This window comes from Cololabis saira, chromosome 18 (genome assembly GCF_033807715.1).
Source record: "Cololabis saira isolate AMF1-May2022 chromosome 18, fColSai1.1, whole genome shotgun sequence".
NCBI lineage: Eukaryota > Metazoa > Chordata > Actinopteri > Beloniformes > Belonidae > Cololabis > Cololabis saira.
The window spans coordinates 34941866-34963014 of NC_084604.1; the positions used below are offsets into that span (position 1 = coordinate 34941866).

Here is a 21149-nt window from a genome sequence, read left to right on the forward strand (position 1 = left end):
ATTCCGGTTACTGAAACATTTGGAATATTCCGTTTACATGGTAATTAATCATTCAGGATATCTCGATCAAACCAGCGACGCACGGAGAACATCATGATGCAATTACTGTCATTTCTGCTTCTTCTTCCTGTATCCAAATTCAAAACAAATGCTGCTTCGCGCAACTTTTCGCTCACCTTCTTGTAAATCTGGCTATCCCGGTACTTTCTACCGTCTACAAATGCAGAAATGTTCATATCCTTCATTACATTTATGAAGTGATTAGTCTCCTCCTGGTCTTGCGTTTCTCCGTGTTTATAAGAACTTCCTGGACTCAAAAGACCAGGATTCCTTGTGAACAGAACATGAGCAGAAAACACATTCATGTTCCGTTTGATGGGGATATTCCGTTTGGCGTTTACATGACCAAATATTCAGGTTTTAAAAGGAGTAACCAAGGGGTCATATTCAGGTTTTTAAAAACCGGAATATGAGCAAATCCGGGTTATTCAAAAGGGGTTATTGGTGTTTACATGGCCGGCCGTGCAAAACCAGGTTATTGCTAATATTCTGCATGGTTTTAAAAGGGTTATTGATGCATGGAAGCGCAGTAACAGCCTCCTGAATCAGGGTTTCAGACTCCAAAATGGGGGTTTTTGAGTTTGCATTGGCTTTAAAAACACACAAATAAATCATCTTAGTCATGATACTCACCGTTTAGGCCATTGGGGATACTCCGGTGATGGTGGGGTGCCGACAGGTCATCCATGGACCTCCTGATGATGGTGGGAGCCAGCTTACTGTTCTCCGAGGGCTTGTGTGTGTGGTTATTGTGGTTGTGGTGGTCTGGACTGCCGGCACTGCCGGTGCTGGACGTGCTGCTCCCATCCCCGACATCCCTGACCGTGCCCGACCCCCCGTTCAGGTGGCCCAGGCTGGACTGGCTGTCTATGGAGCTCCTGGAGCCGGCCCCGCTGCGGTCCTCGTCCAGCATGAGGATGATCTCCTTCAGCTCAGAGTTCTCCCTCAGCACGGTGTCCTGGTTGGCCTCCAGCTCCTTCAGCTTCAGCATGTATCCACCCACCTCCTTCCACATGGCGCTGGCGGTGTGGCGGCCGAAGCGCTGCCACTCCCGGGACAGCTTCTTGCCCTTCTGCCGGTCGTCGTCCAGGAAGCAGCACAGCTCCCTCAGCTCGTGGTTGTCGTCCTGCAGCTTCTGGTTGATCTCCTTCAGGCTGCGGATCTCGTGCAGATGCACCTGCAGCCTCCGGTTGATGTCTTTCATCATGTTGCCGTGCTCGATCATTAAATGCATCTTCTCCCCGTCCACCCTGCGCAGTTTCCTGGCCAGGTCCTCTTTGCTCCAGCGGTGCAGCTCCTCGTCCTGCAGCTGGCTCAGGTCGTCCTGCACACCCTCTGCAGGGGTTTTAGCCATGTTTCACCCAAGGATACGTCTCAGTTTCTAAAATACTGACTTGGAAATGTCCTTTTCTTTGCACTTAAGAAAAGAAAACTTGTTCAACCTAACCTCAATCGCGTGATTGTGTTAAAATACGAATTCATTCTCCAAACGTGCGTCAAAATCCCTGATTTTCAACAGGCTGTTGAAATATTGATGTGATGCAAATACATCCAAATACCTCCACTAACCTGCAAGAAACGCCTTTTCGGATATCAAAAACTGAGATTTTTGATTACTATATATATTGGATTCCCAATCAATCAGATCCTGCAACGATGCGTTCAATCAGGAAAAAACACCGTGTCCCGTAGCGATGTGTGCCATCTCCGCTGGACGTTGCTCCGTAAAAAATATGAAAAATAATAAAAAATACGGAAAGATGTTTTTCTTTAAAGCAGAATTAGCGCAAAATTCGAGCGTTCGATGCAAACCTGGGTCTTATTTAAGCCCACTTTCCACCGGCGGATGCGGATTCCGACGCGCCGCGCCGTCAAACAGCACTCCTTCCTCGGGTAAAGCTCCTGAATGAGATGATGGCGTGCTGGTGGACGGAGGGGCTCAGTCCTCTCCCCCCGACACAATTACGAACGGACACCCTCCTCCTCCTTGTCTAAACACTCGGGTTCGAAGTCATTGAAGAGGATTTGGCTGAAGACGGCCAATCCAGACTCGGGGAGAGAAGTGGGCAGCAGGTAGATGAAGAGAGCGGAGCTCAGACTCAGCCCCCTTAAAGCTACAGTACGGTGCGTTCAGGGCGCCGCGGAAAAAACTGGAAAAGTAGTACTTTCGAAGTAAAACAGGACTGGACGCCCAGATAAAATAATATGGCCTCTGTGTAGGCTTGCCACCCGTCCGTTGAAATACGGAATTGTTACGTAATTGGGAATTAAAAGTTGCGTTCCGTATTGAACCAATAACAGCAGGAACAGCTGCTGAATGTAGTGGAAGGAGAACTGAAAAATGTGAAGGCATGGTTTGATATCAATAAGTTATCATTAAACCTAACTAAAACTAAGTTTATAATTTTTGGCACTAGAAAAAAAAAAAAATAACAATTAAAATTAGTGGTATGGAAATAGAAAGAGTATATGAAAATAAGTTCCTGGGGGTAATAATTGATGATAAACTTAGCTGGAAATCACATATAAATAGTGTAAAATCAAGAATGTCTAAAACCCCAGCAATATTAAATAAAACAAATAATTTTTTCAATTTTTTTGTCTTCTTTATGTATTGTTTGTTTCCACGGAGTAAAAGCTAATGTTTCATATTTTGCTGATCATAAGGAAAAAGGGTAGGCCCTATAAGCTACGGCTTCAGCCTACACCTTTTCTGCAAAAGAAATGTTGTTTTTTCTTTCTTTTTCATCTTGTTCTGCAAAAAGTGTGTACAAGCCGAAATAAAGATTCATAACATAACATAACATAACATACGGACATATATTATGCTCTTATTTATTGATGTCATAATATACAGGTGAAGGTCGGGAAATTTGAATATACTTATATTTGAATAAAACTTCATTCGTAGTACTCAACTAAAGGGAGATATTTCAAGCCTTTATTTGTTATAATTTAGGTGATTATGGCTTATGAAAACCCTAAATAAAAAATCTCTATATTATGAAATCAATAAACAATTCAATCATCAAAATTATAACAAAAGGTTTAACACATCTTGCTTTGCATGTAATGACACTATGTAATGTATTACTTTCCCCTTTTAAATTGAATTATTGAAATAAATGAACTTTTACACCATATTCAAGTTTTCCGACCTTCACCTGTATCTATATTCTACATCTGAGCTGATGTGGACATACGTAGCATAGGAGGCTATTTCAGTTGCTAGCATGGTTGTCTGTCTGTACAGTCATGCAAGTTCAATGCTATTAAGGCACTTTAAACTTTAAATCAAAGCATTTAGTTTTTTTTATATAAAATAAATACATTTCTATGCAGTTTAGAAGTTTTAGGGATGTCCCTTTTTTTGGCGCCTGCACTGCTGAAACGGGGCGTCCCTTATTTATTATATATCTATTTCTAAAAGGTGGCAACCCTACCTCTGTGGGTTGGGATTTCTTCCAACAGATGCCATCAGGGCCGATCAAGATGGTCTCTGGGGTGTTTGGAGATACAATGAACACCTTAGACCAGTGATTCTACACTAGTGGGTCGGGACCCAGAAGTGGGTCACAGATGCTTTTTCAGTGGGCCCTGTGTCTTTAGATGATGGTAAAGTTCTCAGGTAAACCTACATCATTTTCAGCCTTTTTGGATATACTTATTTTTTCCTGTATTTGCAGGAAAACACCATCCGAGTCTGTTATAAGTGGCTGTTGAAATATTTTGATTGTCAAATCAGCTTCCTGTTTGAAGCTCGATTAATGACTGAATAACTTCACTCCGAATCAGAATCAGAATCAGAATCAGAATCAGAAAAGGGTTTATTGCCAAGTTTTCACACGAGGAATTTGTTATGGTGATTGGTGCAACACAATACAATTATAAAAACAAATATATAAGAGATCAAATAAAATGTATAAACAATAAAATAAAATGTAGACCAGATATGTACAAAATGAGGTTTTAAAGTGCCGGATGAGTCTGTACAAAAGTGACTTAGGAACTTAGGATAGGTAAAATGTATAGACAGAAATGTACAAATGAGGTTTATAAAGTGCCGGATATGAGTCTGTACGAAAGTTACAGGATTGGAATCTTTACGTTAATGTAACGTAGAGTGGGATGGGGGGGGCAGTCCATGGTAGACGGAGGAGAGGGGGGACCGGGGCCTTGTTGATGAAGTATGACAGGACTGACGCCCAGATAAAATAATGTGACCTCTGTGGATTGGGATTTCTTTTAACAGATGCCATCGGGGCCAATCAGGGTGGTCTCTGGGGAGTTTGGAGATACAATGAACACCTTAGACCCTTTGTTGTGTTCACTGGGGATTCACTAAAATAATTGTGGAGGACTCCACTGCTGATCGGTGGGGAAGGAGAAGGCATTAGGTCACATGACCTGCCCTGCCCCTTCTCAACCTTTCCCCGACCCTGCACCCCAACCTGGGGCTTGATGATTGGGCCGGAGCTTCGGGAGCTGCGTGCTGGCCTGCGGTCCCCACCCCTGGTCATCCTGTTGCTGCTTCCACCTGCCTGCTGTGCTGTTGCCGTACCTGACCCCCAGTCTGGCCTTCGGCAGGAGGGTCCCCCCTTATGAACCTGGTCCTGGTCCAGGTTTCTTCCTCCTAAAGGGGAGTTTTTCTTGCCACTGTTTGGCTTAAGGTTTTTCTCCCACTATGGGAGTTTTTACCTGCCATTGTTTATGTAATAATTGCTCGGGGGTTTATGTTTATGTTCTGGGTCTCTGGAAAGCGTCTAGAGACAACTTTTGTTGTATTGGACGCTATATAAATAAAATTGAATTGAATTGAATTGAATGACCCATTTGATTTCTTAAAAGCTATATTTATGTACAGCCCAAACGTTTGGACACGGTTCCCCATTTGTTTGAATGAGAAGGTGTGTCCAAACCTTTGGTCTGTACTGTATAACACATACGTACTGTTTATACACTGTATATATCGGGGCACCGCAGGAAAAACTGAAAAAATGGCACTTTCTTTTTTTTTTTTTCCTTTTTTTTTGTATAGATGTCTTTATTGAGGGCATTAAAAAAAAAGAAATAAGATTTACAATAACAATATAATTATCAATATTTTCCACCCTCTTTTACTTTTCATAACATTAATTAAACCAAAATAAATAAATAAATAAATAAATAATAATAATAATAATAATAATAATAATAATAATAATAATAATAATAATAATAATAATAATAATAATAATAATAATAATAATAAAAATAAAAAACAACAGCACACCCTCTCCCCTTCCCTCCCTCATATGGTCAATAGATTACGTAATTCAAAATCATTTAACATATGTCTATCAATACTAGAACAAAAATGAATAATAAATTAAATAATCAAGTCCTGCGTAAACACATTCATCAATATAGTCGATGATTCAGATCATTAGTCCAATAAAGGCAAAAAATCCAAAAAAGGTCCCCAAATAAGGTCAAAGTCTCTAGGTTTTTTTCTAACGGAAAACAATATTTTTTCTGGAGTACTATATGATCCAAGTTCATTGATCCACTGTTTGGGTGCTGGGGGGTTTTCTGATTTCCAGTTTTTTTTTCCAGTCATATTTAATGAACTGATATCTCCCAGTATCCAGACTTTAGGATCAAGAATATGGGATTTTAAAATGTCAGAAATTGTTTTGATCACGTATTTCCAGAAAGCATCTATAATAGGAAAAAAAAATGGCACTTTCGAAGTATGACAGGACTGACGCCCAGATAAAATAATGTGACCTCTGTGGGTTGGGATTTCTTCCAACAGATGCCATCAGGGCTGATCAGGGTGGTCTCTGGGGTGTTTGGAGATACAATGAGCACCTTCGACTCTTTGTTGTGTTCACTGGGGATTAGGGATGGGCGGTATGGACTAAAAAATGTATCACGATAATTTCTGGCATTTATCCCGATAACGATAAAAATTACGATAAAAAAATACCAATTCAACTCCACCTTTGTAAATATAAATCTATCACCACATTCAGTCTTTGGAGCCCCCGAAACACTGCTCTAAAAGATACTAAATACTACTAAACTACACCAATTAAATTGAATTAATAAAAACCAATTAAATGAGTTACACCTGTACTGCAAAACTGGAATGACTCAGATCCTCCATGTTTGTTACACAAACACGTATCAACAGGAATTTATCTTTCTTTCTTTCTTTCTTTCTTTCTTTCTTTCTTTCTTTCTTTCTTTCTTTCTTTCTTTCTTTCTTTCTTTCTTTCTTTCTTTCTTGCTCATATCCTTCCTTCACATACGTTATGCGTCGATTTAAACACAGAACCATGAATCCGGCTTTACACAAAAACATCATCAACGGGAATTTATCGTTTTTACCGCGAGATGACAAATTCTTACCGTGGGGAATTTTTTTGACGGTTTATCGTGAACGGTAAAATATCGCCCATCCCTACTGGGGATTCACTAAAATAATTGTGGAGGACTCCACTGCTGATCGATGGGGAAGGAGAAGGCATTAGGTCACATGACCCATTGGTTTTCTTAAAAGCTATATTTATATACATATATAACACATACATACTGTTTATACACGGTATATACACTGATTAAGCCTAACATTATGACCACTGACTGGTGATGTGAGTAAACGCTGCAATTATCTACTGGGAAAACCTGCATCCTCGCATTCACATGAATGTTATTTTAACACTGCCGCCTACCAAACCACACTCCTCATCACGGCAACATCATACGCAGGTTAGCAGTTTTTCCCTCAACAAAATGTTGTAGGAAGTTTCCAGAGAAAACAAGAAAGAGTCTGAGCTGAGTTTTCTCCAAACTCCCGATGGGAATTGAGCCGAAAGACATCTGGGAAGAAATCCCAATCCCCAGACACTCCAGGACATCCTCACTTTTTTGTTCATCCAGATCTATCAGAATTCTTTTGGAAATTCAAGCAGGATCTCCATGTCAAGGGGGTTTGATCAGTGTGTATGAAAAAACCCAGAAAAGTCCACAAAAGCACAAGGAGAACATGCACACTCCACCCAGAAAAAGGCCTATACACTGTATATTAAATTGAAAAAATGTAAATAGAAATGAAAAGAGTTTAATTTAGAGCTTAATTTTAGTTGCAGTTTTATTTTACTATCATTTAACGGTTATCAGGGCATCAATTAAAATTGTTGAAATTTCATGAACTAGTAGACTATAGTATTCTGCAAATTATGTTTAAAGCTCATAAAAAAACTTTACCAATCAACATTCAGAAAAGATTTGAAAAAAGAGAAAGCAAGTATAACTTAAAAGGAACAGAGATTTTTATAAAACCAAGATTCAGGACTAAATTGATGGAACGTTGTGTTTCTGTGAAAGGAATCAGTTTATGGAACAATCTGAATAAAGAAAACAAAGAATCCAAATCAAACATTACATTCAAAAGAACAATTAAAGCCTGTATGTTAAGGAAATATAATGAAATATGTTAGTTCAAGACGGCAGTAATTTTATTTTTGTTATTTTTTTATTTCACTTAGTTGTTTTTTTTCTTAATTTTTAATTTATGTTATTTGTGAAGTTATTTCTTGGAAAAAGGGGCAGATCAGATAAGATTCTTCTTCTTTCTGCTCCCTTTTCATTCACAATTTAAGAGCATTTGTGTTTGTATTGAATTGTTTTATTTTTTTTGAATGAAATAAAGAATAAAATGAAAAATGAAAAATTCAGTGTCGCAAACGCAGCATTAGTGGAACAACATATTCTGTAAAGTAAATGTAATTGTGATGTACAAACATAATTTGTACAACAAAAAAATAAACAAGTTATATGAACACTTTCACAAAAACATATTGTGAACATGATATCATTTTACTAAGGGCATATGAGAATTAGAAAAACAAAAACTATTTTGCAGCAGACATAGCTGACCACGAGTCTAAGGAAGTCACTTCCATCGCATCAGCTCTTGATTTTCTTTTCTTTTTCAATTTTAACCAACAAATGTTTAGTTTTGTATTTAAAAAAGTACAAAATAAAAATAACGTTGGTACTCGGTCCCAGCTCATACCGAAAACCTAGGTATTGGAAAGGGAAAAAAAATTGTATTGAACGTAGGGCTGGGCGATATATCGAGTATACTCGATGTGTTTCGGCTTCTACTCTGTGCGATGTACAAAATGACTATCGTGAATATTCAAGTATACATTTTCACGCATTTGCTTTTAGCCGTGGGCAATAAATTACAGGCTTTTCTCACTCTCTCATCTCGTCTCTCCTTCTCAGAGAGTTAAAACAAGCGCACCTAGTTACATACGTCAGTCATGTGGATGCATCGTGCCACCAAGTTTCGTTACTTCCTGTGTGTAACCGAACACACCACTGCGCTCTTTGGCCTGAGCGTGCCGGTGTCCAGGATGTCAAAGGTCTGTCCTGGGACGAGGGTGAAGTCAAACCTCTGCAGCAGCTTGGCCATCACCACTTTAGCCTCCATCTGAAAACACAACACCACTCCTTGAGCACAGTCCATGTAGTCACATGTGTTGTGGGTGTAATTATTGATCATTTAGTCCCGCCCACCTGCGCAAAGTTCTGTCCCAGGCAGGAGCGTGGGCCGAGGGCAAAGGGGTAGTAGCAGTAATAAGGCCTTACAAAACAGATATGAAAACAATCACTTTTCCTTTCAAACTCTGCCATTATGTGAAAAAATGATTTTATTCTTACTTGGGAGTAGGAATGGGTGATATTTTACCGTTCACGATAAACCATAAAAAAAAATTCCCACGGTAAGAATTTGTCATCTCGCGGTAAAAACGATAAATTCCCGTTGATGACGTTTTTGTGTAAAGCTGATTTAGGGTTCTGTGTTAAATCCACGCACAACGTACGTGAAGGAAGGAAGGAAGGAAGGAAGGAAGGAAGGAAGGAAGGAAGGAAGGAAGGAAGGAAGGAAGGAAGGAAGGAAGGAAGGAAGGAAGGAAGGAAGGAAGGAAGGAAGGAAGGAAGGAAGGAAGGAAGGAAGGAAATGAGCCAGAAAGAAAGAAAGAAAGAAAGAAAGAAAGAAAGAAAGAAAGAAAGAAAGAAAGAAAGAAAGAAAGAAAGAAAGAAAGAAAGAAAGAAAGAAAGAAAGAAAGAAAGAAAGAAAGAAAGAAAGAAAGAAAGAAAGAAAGAAAGAAAGAAAGAAAGAAAGAAAGAAAGAAAGAAAGAAAGAAAGAAAGAAAGAAAAAAGGATCAATTCCCGTTGATGACGTGTTTGTGTAACAAACATGGCGGAAGGTGGATCTCAGAGTGAGGAGTCATTCCAGTTTTGCAGTACAGGTGTACTAATTTAATTGGTTTTTAGTAATTCAATGTAATTGGTGTAGTTTAGTAGTATTTAGTATCTTTTAGAGCAGTGATTTGGCTCCAAAGACTGAATGTGGTGATAGATTTATAGTTAAAAAGATGGAGTTGAATTGGTATTTTTTTTATCGCCATTTTTATCGTTATCGGGATAAATGCCAGAAATTATCGTGATACATTTTTTAGTCCATACCGCCCATCCCTACCTGGGAGCCTCTGGGTGAAATCTGTCTGGATCAAATGTCAGTGGGTCCTTGAAGAATTTCTCCATTCTCCCACACACATACGAGCTGAACTGAATATCATATTATATCAATTATATAGAATATCAGTTGAATTAACTGGCATACAAAATGGTAAAGTCATATAGTGAAGTTCTTACTTTGTTATGTCATATAAAAGTCATACAGATAAACCAGACACTCAATCATATTCTGGAGCTACGCTAATGGGGGCTAAAACAGCCCCACTAGAAATACGACTAATATTCCTATATCTAGTCAAAACTATCTTATTTTAATTAAAAAATATATCTGCCAATGTAATAATAAAAAGTTTATTGACTTGAATTAGTAGAACTAGCAAAATAGTCTGAAATACTGTCCAGTTTTCTTTAAAAAATACTTTTTTTTTTAGAAAAAAAGGTTTCTTAGAAGTGGGTTTTTGCAGTGAAGTACACATTCTAATGCACTAAATGATTTCTTACACAGAATGATCTAATAAATAGTTTGACGGAGGGTTACCCCTTTTGCTTGTGATCACACCTAAATTGCTCTGCAATTTAGTCTTAAATAGAAGCACACCTCATTTGGCTTCATGGCACTGATAAGGTGATCACCCGAATCAACTCTATTAATAGAGGAAAAGTAAAAGAAAGAAAAACAATGCTGTAAAAGTCTTCACTTGCTATTCGAGCAGCTTGGTAGCAAAATAGTGTTAGAAAAAACTATTTTCCTACCATTTTGACCATGCCAAATAAAAAAAGTGGAAAAGAAAGACTTAGAGAGAAGAAAATAAAAGAAAAGAAAGGCTGTGGTGCACAAGAACAGGGTCACGCAAGAGACGCTGGGCACAACAAAGGGCGAATCAGAGAGAGAGATGACCACAGACGCGTTTGAGCCTCATTCAACAACCATAGAGTGACGTCAAGTGACCTTCAAACTCAGTGGGATGAAGTTCACAGCAAGAACAGTGGAAACAGGCTCGTACAGGGAGGATGAAGTCATGCAAAGCTAAAAAAAATCCTTCATTAGAACCAGAGGTGTCAAGTTACGAAGTACAAATACTTCGTTACCTTACTTAAGTAGAAATTTTGGTTATCTATACTTCACTGGAGTAATTATTTTTCAGGCGACTTTTTACTTTTACTCCTTACATTTTCACACAATTATCTGTACTTTTTACTCCTTACATTTTAAAAACAGCCTTGTTACTCTATTTCATTTCGGCCTTTAAAAAAACTATCCAGTTAAATTGCTCCATCCGGATAGAGTGAATTTGGTTGTGGTTGTTTCAGATGTTCTTGTCCAGTTTTGTTCTTACATCCGTTCCCTCAGATTCCTGCAACTAAACTTGGATGTACATTCCAATAAAGGTTAGGATAAATGATAACATGCCTCTGAAGTTTGACTTTTTGCACCATTACAATACTTATAGGCAACTAGTCATCATATCTCCTGCTCTCTGAAACACATGTTAATGCTCAATAGTACACATATATGCTTCTTTAATATATTTGCATTATACTAAGATACATTCATTTTCAATGGCTTTTGTCCTTAATGGCTTTTTTCCCCCTTACATTACTTTTACTTTTATACTTTAAGTAGTTTTGAAACCAGTACTTTCATACTTTTACTTGAGTAAAAAACTTGAGTTGATACTTCAACTTGTACAGGAGTATTTTTAAACTCTAGTATCTATACTTCTACCTGAGTAATGAATGTGAACACTGAAGACACCTCTGATTAGAACGAAGCAAAGAAGAGCCAGACTGAGGTTGGCTAAACACTACAGGATCTGGACTGCAGAGGTGAGTTCACCTTACAGCTCGGCCCGTCACCTAGTCATCTTATGGTTAGACAGGCCAACAACCCAAGGGGTTGTGCTCAGTACTGGAGTTGAGGGGGGATGAGGGGGGATGAGGGGGGATGAGGGGGGATGGCATCCCCCCCTGAAATAAAAACGGTCCAAATCATCCCCCCCTGTAAAACTGCCATTCCCCCTTTCCATCCCTTATGTTATTTCATCAATGAATATGGTTTTACATTTATTTCAACATTTAGAGTCATCACCAGAAAAATAACACCAGAAAGATAACTTATTTGACAATTTTCACCTGTTTCAAGTAAATTTTCACTTGAAATAAGTAGAAAAATCTGCCAGTGGGACAAGATTTATCTTCTTATTACAAGCAAAAAAATCTTGTTCCACTGGCAGATTTTTCTACTTATTTCAAGTGAAAATCTACTTGAAACAGGTGAAAATTGTTGTTTTTTCCAGGGATGAGTCTTGTTTTAAGTGTAATGAGATTTTTTTACTAAGATGAGACATTTTAACTAGAAATAAGACAAATATTCTTGTTAAGATTTAGAGTTTTTGCAGTGATCCATTTTACTTATCCTGTGAAGGACAGAGTCATATTGATAAGTTCAGAAAACTGTTTTTTATTTATGTGTTTTGATGTAAGCCCAGTGGATATTTAAAGTTTACAGAAGGCTGCATTTAACTGCTGCTATGTCATTCCTGCAGTATTTCTGCAGGTGTTTTGGTCACTGCTATTATTTGTAATATATTATATTATTTGTAATCAGCACAAATTATCTGTCCCCATATGATACAATCCACCATCCCCCCTGATTTTTTTTTACAACTCGAGTACTGGTTGTGCTCCAGCCGTAAAGTATGTGGTAGGATGTTCTGGACGTGCATCAGCAAGGCTGGGATCGGGCATTTCACTCCAATCTATCCATGTATGTGATTAAAACCATGTTTCCCTGACTAGGAAAGTTGGTTTTTCCAACCAACAATGCTCCAGATTTCAACCCTCTTGAAATCACTCTGGATCGTCATCAAGAGAAAGATCACGAACCCCCCCAAAAAGCTGAGTGGTTGGTTTTTATGCAAAAAGAGTGAAAAAAAAAAGAACCCAAAAAGAATATATATTTAAAAACAAAATGATGAAAGCAAAAACCAAAACTCATGACAAAATCTAATGGCAGATCCGGGTCATTTCTGAATGTCGTTTAGTCAAAACATTATTACGATGTTGTTAAAAGATAAATAGATATTTGTTTCCGCTGAATTACTAAACTTCTGCAAATAGGGTTTAAAAGATGGCATATCGGATGGGGTTGATTTTGATTTTTGTTTTGTACCATTTTATCTTTGCCAAAAAATACCAATAAAAAGATTTAAAAAAAAAAAAAAAAAAAAAACTTCTGCAAATACTGATGAGTGATGAGTTGCTAGAATATAATAAATGCCAAATATAATAAAGTTTTTAGTTTCTAAAGTTTTAATCGCCTGTCCCTCTGGCCCAGGTATGTGGTCGAATTTTCTGTGTATGTGTTATATAAATATATAAAAGCAGTAACCGAGAAAAAGGCTCCAGATCAACTGGAATATTTAATGCCCAGTCATATTTAGAATAGTTTTGACCCAGTTTTATTTCCAGGATTGATGCCAAAGAATTAGTTACACATGGGTGTGTTGCTGCCCTTCCATTAAAGCAAGATGAGCCCACAATGGGCCCTGAAATAACTTGAAACTGACTAAAGTATTTGAAATATGGTTATGTTCTGGTACGGGCTGCTTCCAATGTGTGTAGGGTTCAATGAAATCTGAAGCATCTCAAAGCTCCTCGATGTCAGAAAGCTTGGTCTCAGTTGTAGGTCATGGGTCCTCCGAGACGATAATGGCTCTTGGTACACGACAAACATGTGAGAGAAGTTGGCAGCAGGTGAAGACGCTGCAGCCTTGCAGCACCGTGGTGCATTCAGGGCGCCACGGAAAACTGGAAACGATTATTAGGGGGCAAAATGAAGTTGCTTTAACGGTGGCCTGACTGAAGAGACGCATATCCATCATCATGCAATTGATTTTTGTACATGTTTTTTTTGGTTTTGTGCAATCATATTTTTAAATATTTTTAAATAAAAGTTAAATAAAATAGCGTTTATTTGTTAAAGTATAAAAGGACATTTCATTTTCAAATACAAATAAATAACCACATAAACAACTATGAGTTTAACACATAACTAATCAAAATGTATATGTCGACAAAATATTTCAGAATCAGTTTAAATAAGTGACAACTCAGCGTGTTACCAAGCTTGACAGCTGCTACAGAAATGTATTTACTGCATTATGGCGCCACCATGTGTTCACTGTTGGTAATACATTTAAACGTCCTTCAGAATTTTTTTTTTTTTCAACAGTATATATTATTAAAGTTTTGACATAGATACACAAAATACACAGACATACATATACGAACAATATTCAAACATTAGGTACATTCAATAAGATCATTTAAGTCCATGAGAATTCAGGTGTTATAAAATAATATTCAGGTTGCAGCATATGATTGTGGTCCTGTACTGGGGATAGTTATGCTGTCCCTGTTTCACACAGTAAGTCAGATAGATCTTTGTTTTTAATTTACTGGATGTAGCACTCCCATATTATCTGAAATAATTCTTGTTTATCCTTTAGAGTGTATGTAATTTTTTCCAACGGTAAACATAAAGACATTTCTTTGAACCATTGCGTCACACTCGGTTTGCCAGTACTTTTCCACGTTAAACCTATCACTCTCTTTGCTTGTAGTATTCCCATATTTATGAAGATTTTTCCAGAGCGACTTATGTTATGTCCTGTAGGATATAAGCCCAGTAGGAAAAATTTGGGTTCCATCACCAGTCTAATTGATAAAATCTCCTGTATTATTACTCTAACTTCCTCCCAAAACTCCCTTATTTTTGGACCTGACCATATACAGTGGAACAATGTGCCCTTAACTTCTCCACATCTATTACAGAGGTCAGGGATCTGTATATTAAATTTTTTAAGTTTTTCTGGTGTAACCTTCAGAATATTTACTGTTATTAAAATAAATCCATCACATGTGAAATAAATTCAGTAGCCACATCTGAGCTGCAATTTTATGTTAGGGGCATAAAATGTATATTCAGTGATGCAAACGTAGATTGCAGGCACAAATTCTGCTGTCATTGATATGTAATTGCATTTGACAATTACTATACTCAACAGAATTAACAAGTTAAATGAACACTTCAATGTGAATATACTCTGGACATGGTGCTGGTGACACTAGTGCAATCTGTGGCACCAATCAAGTCCGAATACTCCACTCAGCAGGACCAATAGTAGTGGTAAATTAGTACGACGGAGTATTAGGGCCAAACTAAGAAAAAAAAAAAGGAAATTACGAAAATAAAGTCATAATAGTATGAGAATAAAGTCGTAAAATTGCGAGAATAAAGTCATAATGTTGCGAGAATAAAGTCGTAATATTACGAGAATAAAGTCGTAATATTTTGAGAATAAATTCATAATATTACGAGAATAAAGTCTTAATATTACGAGAATAAAGTCGTGATATTAAATATATTATAAATATATAAATATAACTTCACAAGATGCTCAATATTCAACATTTTGCAGCAGAGTTCTCATAAATTACCACTTTATTCTTGTACTATTACGACTCTATTCTCATAAATTACGATTTTATTCTCGTAATGTAACGACTTTATTCTCGTAATATTACGACTTTATTCTATTACGACTTTATTCTCGCAACATTATGACTTTATTCTCGTAATTTTACGACTTTATTCTCGTAATTTCCAATTTTTTTTGTCTTAGTTTGGCCCTAATACTCCGTCGTAAGTTAGTGATTGTACTTCATGAGAAATGTGTGACCAGAAATGTGCAATAGACATATGTTTAGAAGTTGGTTTGCTATGTTTTGGCTTAATTTGTTTGTTAGCCCTGGTTTCTTATCAAAAAATAAGACAATAGGACCAATTAGAATTAGGCATAGTTTTAATGACGTCTTTCATGATGTTTGCAGGATGTAGCTTGGGCTCAGAAAAGAAGTATAATGCAAAGACAGATTTGAGAAAGTGACTGAAAGCTACCTGAATGAATGAATGAATGAATGAATTTATTGCCACAAAACTGATTTGTAAACAGTATTTACAAAAGAACAATCCCAAACAACATATACATATCCACCAGTATTAGCTCATTGTCACAATATATATATATATATATATATATATATATATATATATATATATATATATATATACATACATATGTACATAATAGAAAAATAATATAAACAATATTTCCAATTGAATCAACTTGTAAGTATTTATAGCTTCAGATATGACATTGATTGATGCAAATTGTCTGAAAAGGGGTATGAAGAAACGAAAGTTGGATGAAAAGATGGGAAGCCAATATGGCTGTCTGTAATAAATAAAAACAAATAAGTCATGAATATTTTCTCTTCTTTTTACTTCCTTACAAAGTTAAAAACCCACAAAAATTCTGCTTAAAGCAAACAACTGTCAGATGCATAAAGTAAAATAGTAACAGTTTAGTAAATGTTCTTTTAGGCTTTAAATAAATATTACACAAGTATAAAATTAAATATAAATACTGCACAATAATACATTTACTAAAGTATTACTGTGCCAAATGTGCACACAGTGCATCCCTAATTTGCCCCCCATAGTTGGCCTGATCACCGATTTCTAGGTCCACAATGTCATCCACGTCAGCCGCGAGATCCTCATCTTCCCAGTCCTCATTAGCAATTTCACAGAAGTTGTGTAGAACGCAGCAGGCTGATATTATGTGGCTGATGAGGGAAATGTGTGCATCGCATCTCCTGAGAAGGCATTGCCAGCGACCCTTCAGGCGTCCGAAGGCTCTTTCAACAGTCACTCTTGCTTCCCAGAGTCGATGATTGAAGTGTGTCTGTGCCTCCGTTAACCCCCCGCCCTCCGGGAACGGCTTCAGCAGCCAGGGCAGTAGTGGGTAGGCGGCATCGCCGACAATATGCAGCGGCACGTCCACATCCCCCAGTCTTTCGGTCCAGTCCGGAAACAATGTGCAGTTCTGGCCTCTACTGTACATGGAAGTGCTGACCAAAACTCTGGCATCGTGTAGTTTACCCGGCCAGCCGACGTTAATGTCCCAAAACTTCATTTTGTCATCTACCACACCCTGCAACACAACGGAATAGAAACTCCTCCTGTTGTAGTAGTCGGTAGGGTCCTCGGCCGGCGCTAAAATTCCAATGTGAGTCGCATCTATTACTCCTGCAACCTGGAGTAACCCCCACCTATCCCTGAAGCCCTGCACTATCTCCCTCACCTCTGGCTCGGACGGCGCTTTAATGTAATGGGGTTTCATTATCTTATTAATTGCAGTCACAACTTGTTGGGTAACACTGCAGGCTGTGGAGATACCGACACCAAACAGGTGGGAGATAGAACGAAACTCCATGTTGGTCGCGAGCCGCCACAGACAGATAGCCAACCGCAGCTCAACAGCGAGTGGACACCGGTATCTAGTGCGCTGCCGCGTCAGATTGGGCCGCAGGATGTCGCACAGATGCAGGAATGAGGTTTTAGACATCCTGAAGTTTCTTTGCCACTCCCTCTCATCCCAGGTGTTGATAGCAGAATCCCACCAGGTTGAGGTGCGTGGCCGGGCCCATGTGATTCTGGAGGGACAACAATAAGGGAATTAATGTAAAATGGAGGTAATACACTTAACCTTTCTATGAGTCCCTCATTAATTTATAATTATTATCTCTTTATTTGTCATTTTACATGGAAACACTCACAGGAAATTGTCCTTGTCAAGGGCCCAAAGCGGTTTATTTTGATTGCCATCCTGGGGGTTTCTCTGTAACCACTAGACTACCACTCTCCTAAATAGTAGGCCTGTGTTGAAAAAAATCGATTTCCCAATTCTAAATCGATTCTCATATTAATTCCTAAAAATCGATTCATATGTCTAAAGATCGATTTAAAAAAAAAAAAATTATTGATTTAATGTGGTTTAATGAATTCAACACCCATAAAACTTGTGATACATAACACAAATTGTTTTCATTAAACCACATTAAATCAGCCCATATATATGATTTTTAAATCAGCCCATAGGCCTATATATGATTTTTTAATAATTACTGTTTTGTGATATATAGTCTAGATGACCATGAACACATCACAAGCAATATGACCAAAATCAGTGGTATGTATCACAAGTTTTATGGGTGTTGAATTCATAATATCCAATATCAAACCAATTCAACCGCGGTCCTTAGTTTAGCTTCCACTACTCTTTCTCACAACTTCTTTTGAGTTATTAACCATGAGTAGTGTCTCTGAAAACGTGGGATGGGCATATAATATAACTTTAAACACAAGTGCATGGAGTTGCAATTAAATTCAGTGCTTATATTGTGAATAAGTCACTCTAGGAACAATTATATGAACACATTCTGCTTTGCCATACCTTGCTCTGCATCTGTATAACCGGGACAGCATGTGGATGTTCTTAACCCTCTCTCTCTGCAGGGCTCGCCGTCTCATACGTTGCCTCCTCATTCGCCTCAAGTAAAAGGCAATGCCCTCGACAGTCCGCTGCCTCGTCTGCTGCTCATACTGAGCAAACTGTTGCAGGGAAACTGTGTGGTACACCTGCATGAAATCAAATAAGGAACCCAAGATCCCTAACATTTGTTGTTGCTCCATATCTAGATGCCATGTGGCAGAATGGACCCTGTGTAACAATGATTCGGTCACGTGACCCGCTGATTTCTGAAACGAAAATAAGGAAGTGAAAACGGCCTGTGATTGGCTGAGCCGACTGTCAATCAATCATATTAGAGAAATAGACCTATTGCTTGATATAAACTCTCCTGGCGTGGTACAAAACAATGTATCCCCCTTAGAGTTGTCATGTGTGTGAAATCAGACGATTGGGACCAAAATGGACTTTTGAACCAGGCTGTAAATATGTGTATTTCTGCTCCAAAGTCGGACATTTCAACATGGGAGTCAATGGAGATTGACTCGCTTTTACCATCACCCCCTATCGGCCAGTCGAGGAACTGCAGTGGAATGAGGAATAAAGGGGAAACATTTGTTTTTTTTTTATAAACTTTATCCGAATCAGAATCGTCTTTATTGGCCAGGTTCGAACATTGTCCAACAAGGAATTTGACTCTTTAGATTTAAAAATTAAAACAGTAAATAAACAAATGTGGCACTTATTTAGCACAAAGAATGTACAGATCAAGGCAGGGTGAAAAAGGTATAAAATTAGGAAATAATTATAGCAAGAATGGTGAAGATAACAGATTCACACAAGAAACAAAAACAAACAAAAAGCACAAGGACAGCAAGGTACAATAAAATTCAAAAGAGCAAGGACTGAGTTATGGATGAGTACAGTTTCTTGGCATCCCTATTCATATGATCAATCTTTTTCATAGATTTAAAGTTGGTAAAAAAAAAAAAAGGAAAAAATATAGTCAAGGAGGGAGTAATTCCACTCCACTTACAAGTGTGAATGTGATATTTACCCAAAATAATCACCAGGTTGATCATGTTTGAATATTTAGGATCCAAGTTATCTATATTGATAACATGGGAAAAACTGAAGTTGGTGTAACATGAAAACAAAGTGTGGCAACACCAAAAGTACTTAGTCAAACAGACTTTTAGGTGTGAAAATGACCTAAACACTTCAAAAACATTGGCCAATATGTAAATTGTACTCAAGTAAAAGTACTGTTACTTCAGAATCATATGACTCAAGTAGAAGTAAAAAGTAGTCATCCAAATAATTACTTGAGTAAAAGTAAAAAAGTACTTGCTGAAAAAACTACTAAAGTACTGAGTAACTGTTGAGTAACGTCTGAAGTACAAAATAATCATCAGGCAAATTAAATCAATAAAATAAATAAAAAATAAAAAATAGCTAAATTAAATTAAATTAATCGTAAATTCAAGTACTTTAATAAATAATAAAATAACAGAATAAAAAAAAATTAAGCACAAGTAGCACAAAATTTCAAGCCTTTGTACTTTTCTTTTTTAACCAGGCAGAACTAGAACAAACATGAACTCATAGAAACTCTGTGTGTGTTTGAGTCTGTGTAAATGTGACAAAACATGCAAAAACAAACATTTTTCCTAAAGAATCACCCAGTGATGTCATGAGATTGACGCGTACGCGGATAAAAGGGATAAAAGAAAAGTAACAGCTCAACGTAGCCTAATGTAGCGGAGTAAGAGGAACAGTTTCTTCTTCACAAATCTACTCAAGTAAAAGTAAAAGTATAGTGATTCAAAACTACTCCTAAAAGTACAACATTTCCCAAAACTTACTCAAGTAAATGTAACGGAGTAAATTTAACTCGTTACTACCCACCTCTGAATATAAGATAAGAAGATATAAGATAAGAAGTTCATAGTATCAGTGGGAAAAGATAATTGATTCTCAGATTTTGCAGCCTCATTAAACACACATCAATATCTTAAATTAAATTTGTATTTTTTTAAGCAATAAAACTTCAAACTCGTGTGTTCAGACCACCACAGAAAAATCTAATATATTTATTTGAAAATATATGACAGTACTGTGAGCTGAAAGTTGTTTTTACTGTGGATCAAGACACTCAGAACCAGTATCATCACATTGAGGTATTTTTATTAAGCCTCTATGCCATCATTGGTTTATGAGAACAAAAACTAAGTTTGTTTGTTAAACTAAGAGTAAAAGATAATTTAAATTTCAAATGAGAAACAAACAAACCATAAGCGACAGTGTGATTTAATACTTAACTTTTTTCAATCTACATATCAAAAAAAGTATTTCAGAATCTGTTTCAACGACTGACAGCATTTCAGTCTTATTTTAGCTTGACAGGTGTTTTAATAGGATTATAGCACCTCTGTGTGTATACTGATCGTAATAGTTAAAACATAGATGATATATTGTATAAAATTTTGACTTTAATTGTATATACATACAGAATAGTGACTGTGTATTAAAAAAATAAATGCACAGTATATGTGGTGAGAAAAAAAGATTGTAAGGCATCAAATCTTTGCTGCAATAATATCTTTTTGGCATAAAAAAAATATTCAGTGTTGCAAACAGGGTTTCAGTCACAAGTTCTGTTAAGAAAATTTCATTAAATTTGATTATTAATATATGCACAACAGAAGGAACAAGTTAAATGAACACTTTAATGTAAATATACTCTGAACTAGGGGTGTGCAAACAAGGGTACCTCACGATTCGATTTCGATTATTGGAGCTTCGATTCTTCAATTGTCGATTCAATTATTGGTGCCACGATTCTTCGTTTATTGTGATTTTTTATGCTTTTTTCCATACAAGATTGATTTTGTCTTCATCTGTGGCTACATTTGTAAATAAATAGCCAATCAATTAACTCAGTTCCTCTAACAACACTCATTAAGTAAATAACAAGGTTTTTTGAACATTTGATATTTTTCAAAGACACAAAATAATGTATTTTATGACTATGTAAAGATTTGCTCTTTGACTTACTTAACTTTGACCAGGGAAAGCTGCACTTGCATGAGAGCGCCCTCTATTGGCGGAAAACACTGAAAACGGTCAAGCCCTGGATTTAATGAGTTCATTAATTCAAGTAAACAAGA

At 37.1% G+C, this 21149-nt stretch overlaps 3 protein-coding genes across 6 annotated transcripts in view; all 3 read right to left on the minus strand.

Annotated features, from left to right (window-relative positions):
* Nucleotides 1–2119, minus strand: part of ccdc85cb (coiled-coil domain containing 85C, b) — a 67722-nt gene extending 65603 nt beyond the window's left edge. For 3 of the 4 annotated variants that reach the window (XM_061746316.1, XM_061746314.1, XM_061746313.1), the window contains exon 1: nucleotides 694–2119. In XM_061746316.1, coding sequence (XP_061602300.1) covers nucleotides 694–1414 — 721 coding nt within the window. In that variant the 5' untranslated portion in view covers nucleotides 1415–2119. The remainder of the gene's footprint in view (nucleotides 1–693) is intronic. The other variant, XM_061746315.1, reaches the window with a different exon arrangement.
* Nucleotides 2120–8407: 6288 nt separating this feature from the next.
* On the minus strand, nucleotides 8408–8758 carry LOC133464389 (cholesterol 24-hydroxylase-like). The gene is made up of 2 exons (XM_061746317.1): nucleotides 8635–8758; nucleotides 8408–8548 (listed from the first exon to the last, which is right to left on the minus strand). The coding sequence occupies exons 1-2, from the start codon at nucleotides 8749–8751 to the stop codon at nucleotides 8408–8410; spliced, it is 258 nt and encodes an 85-aa protein (XP_061602301.1). The 5' UTR covers nucleotides 8752–8758.
* Nucleotides 8759–16033: 7275 nt separating this feature from the next.
* On the minus strand, nucleotides 16034–18209 carry LOC133464387 (uncharacterized). The gene is made up of 2 exons (XM_061746312.1): nucleotides 17965–18209; nucleotides 16034–17164 (listed from the first exon to the last, which is right to left on the minus strand). Exons 1-2 carry the CDS (start codon nucleotides 18201–18203, stop codon nucleotides 16120–16122), a joined length of 1284 nt encoding a protein of 427 aa, XP_061602296.1. The 5' UTR covers nucleotides 18204–18209; the 3' UTR covers nucleotides 16034–16119.
* Between the last annotated feature and the right edge of the window lie 2940 nt (nucleotides 18210–21149).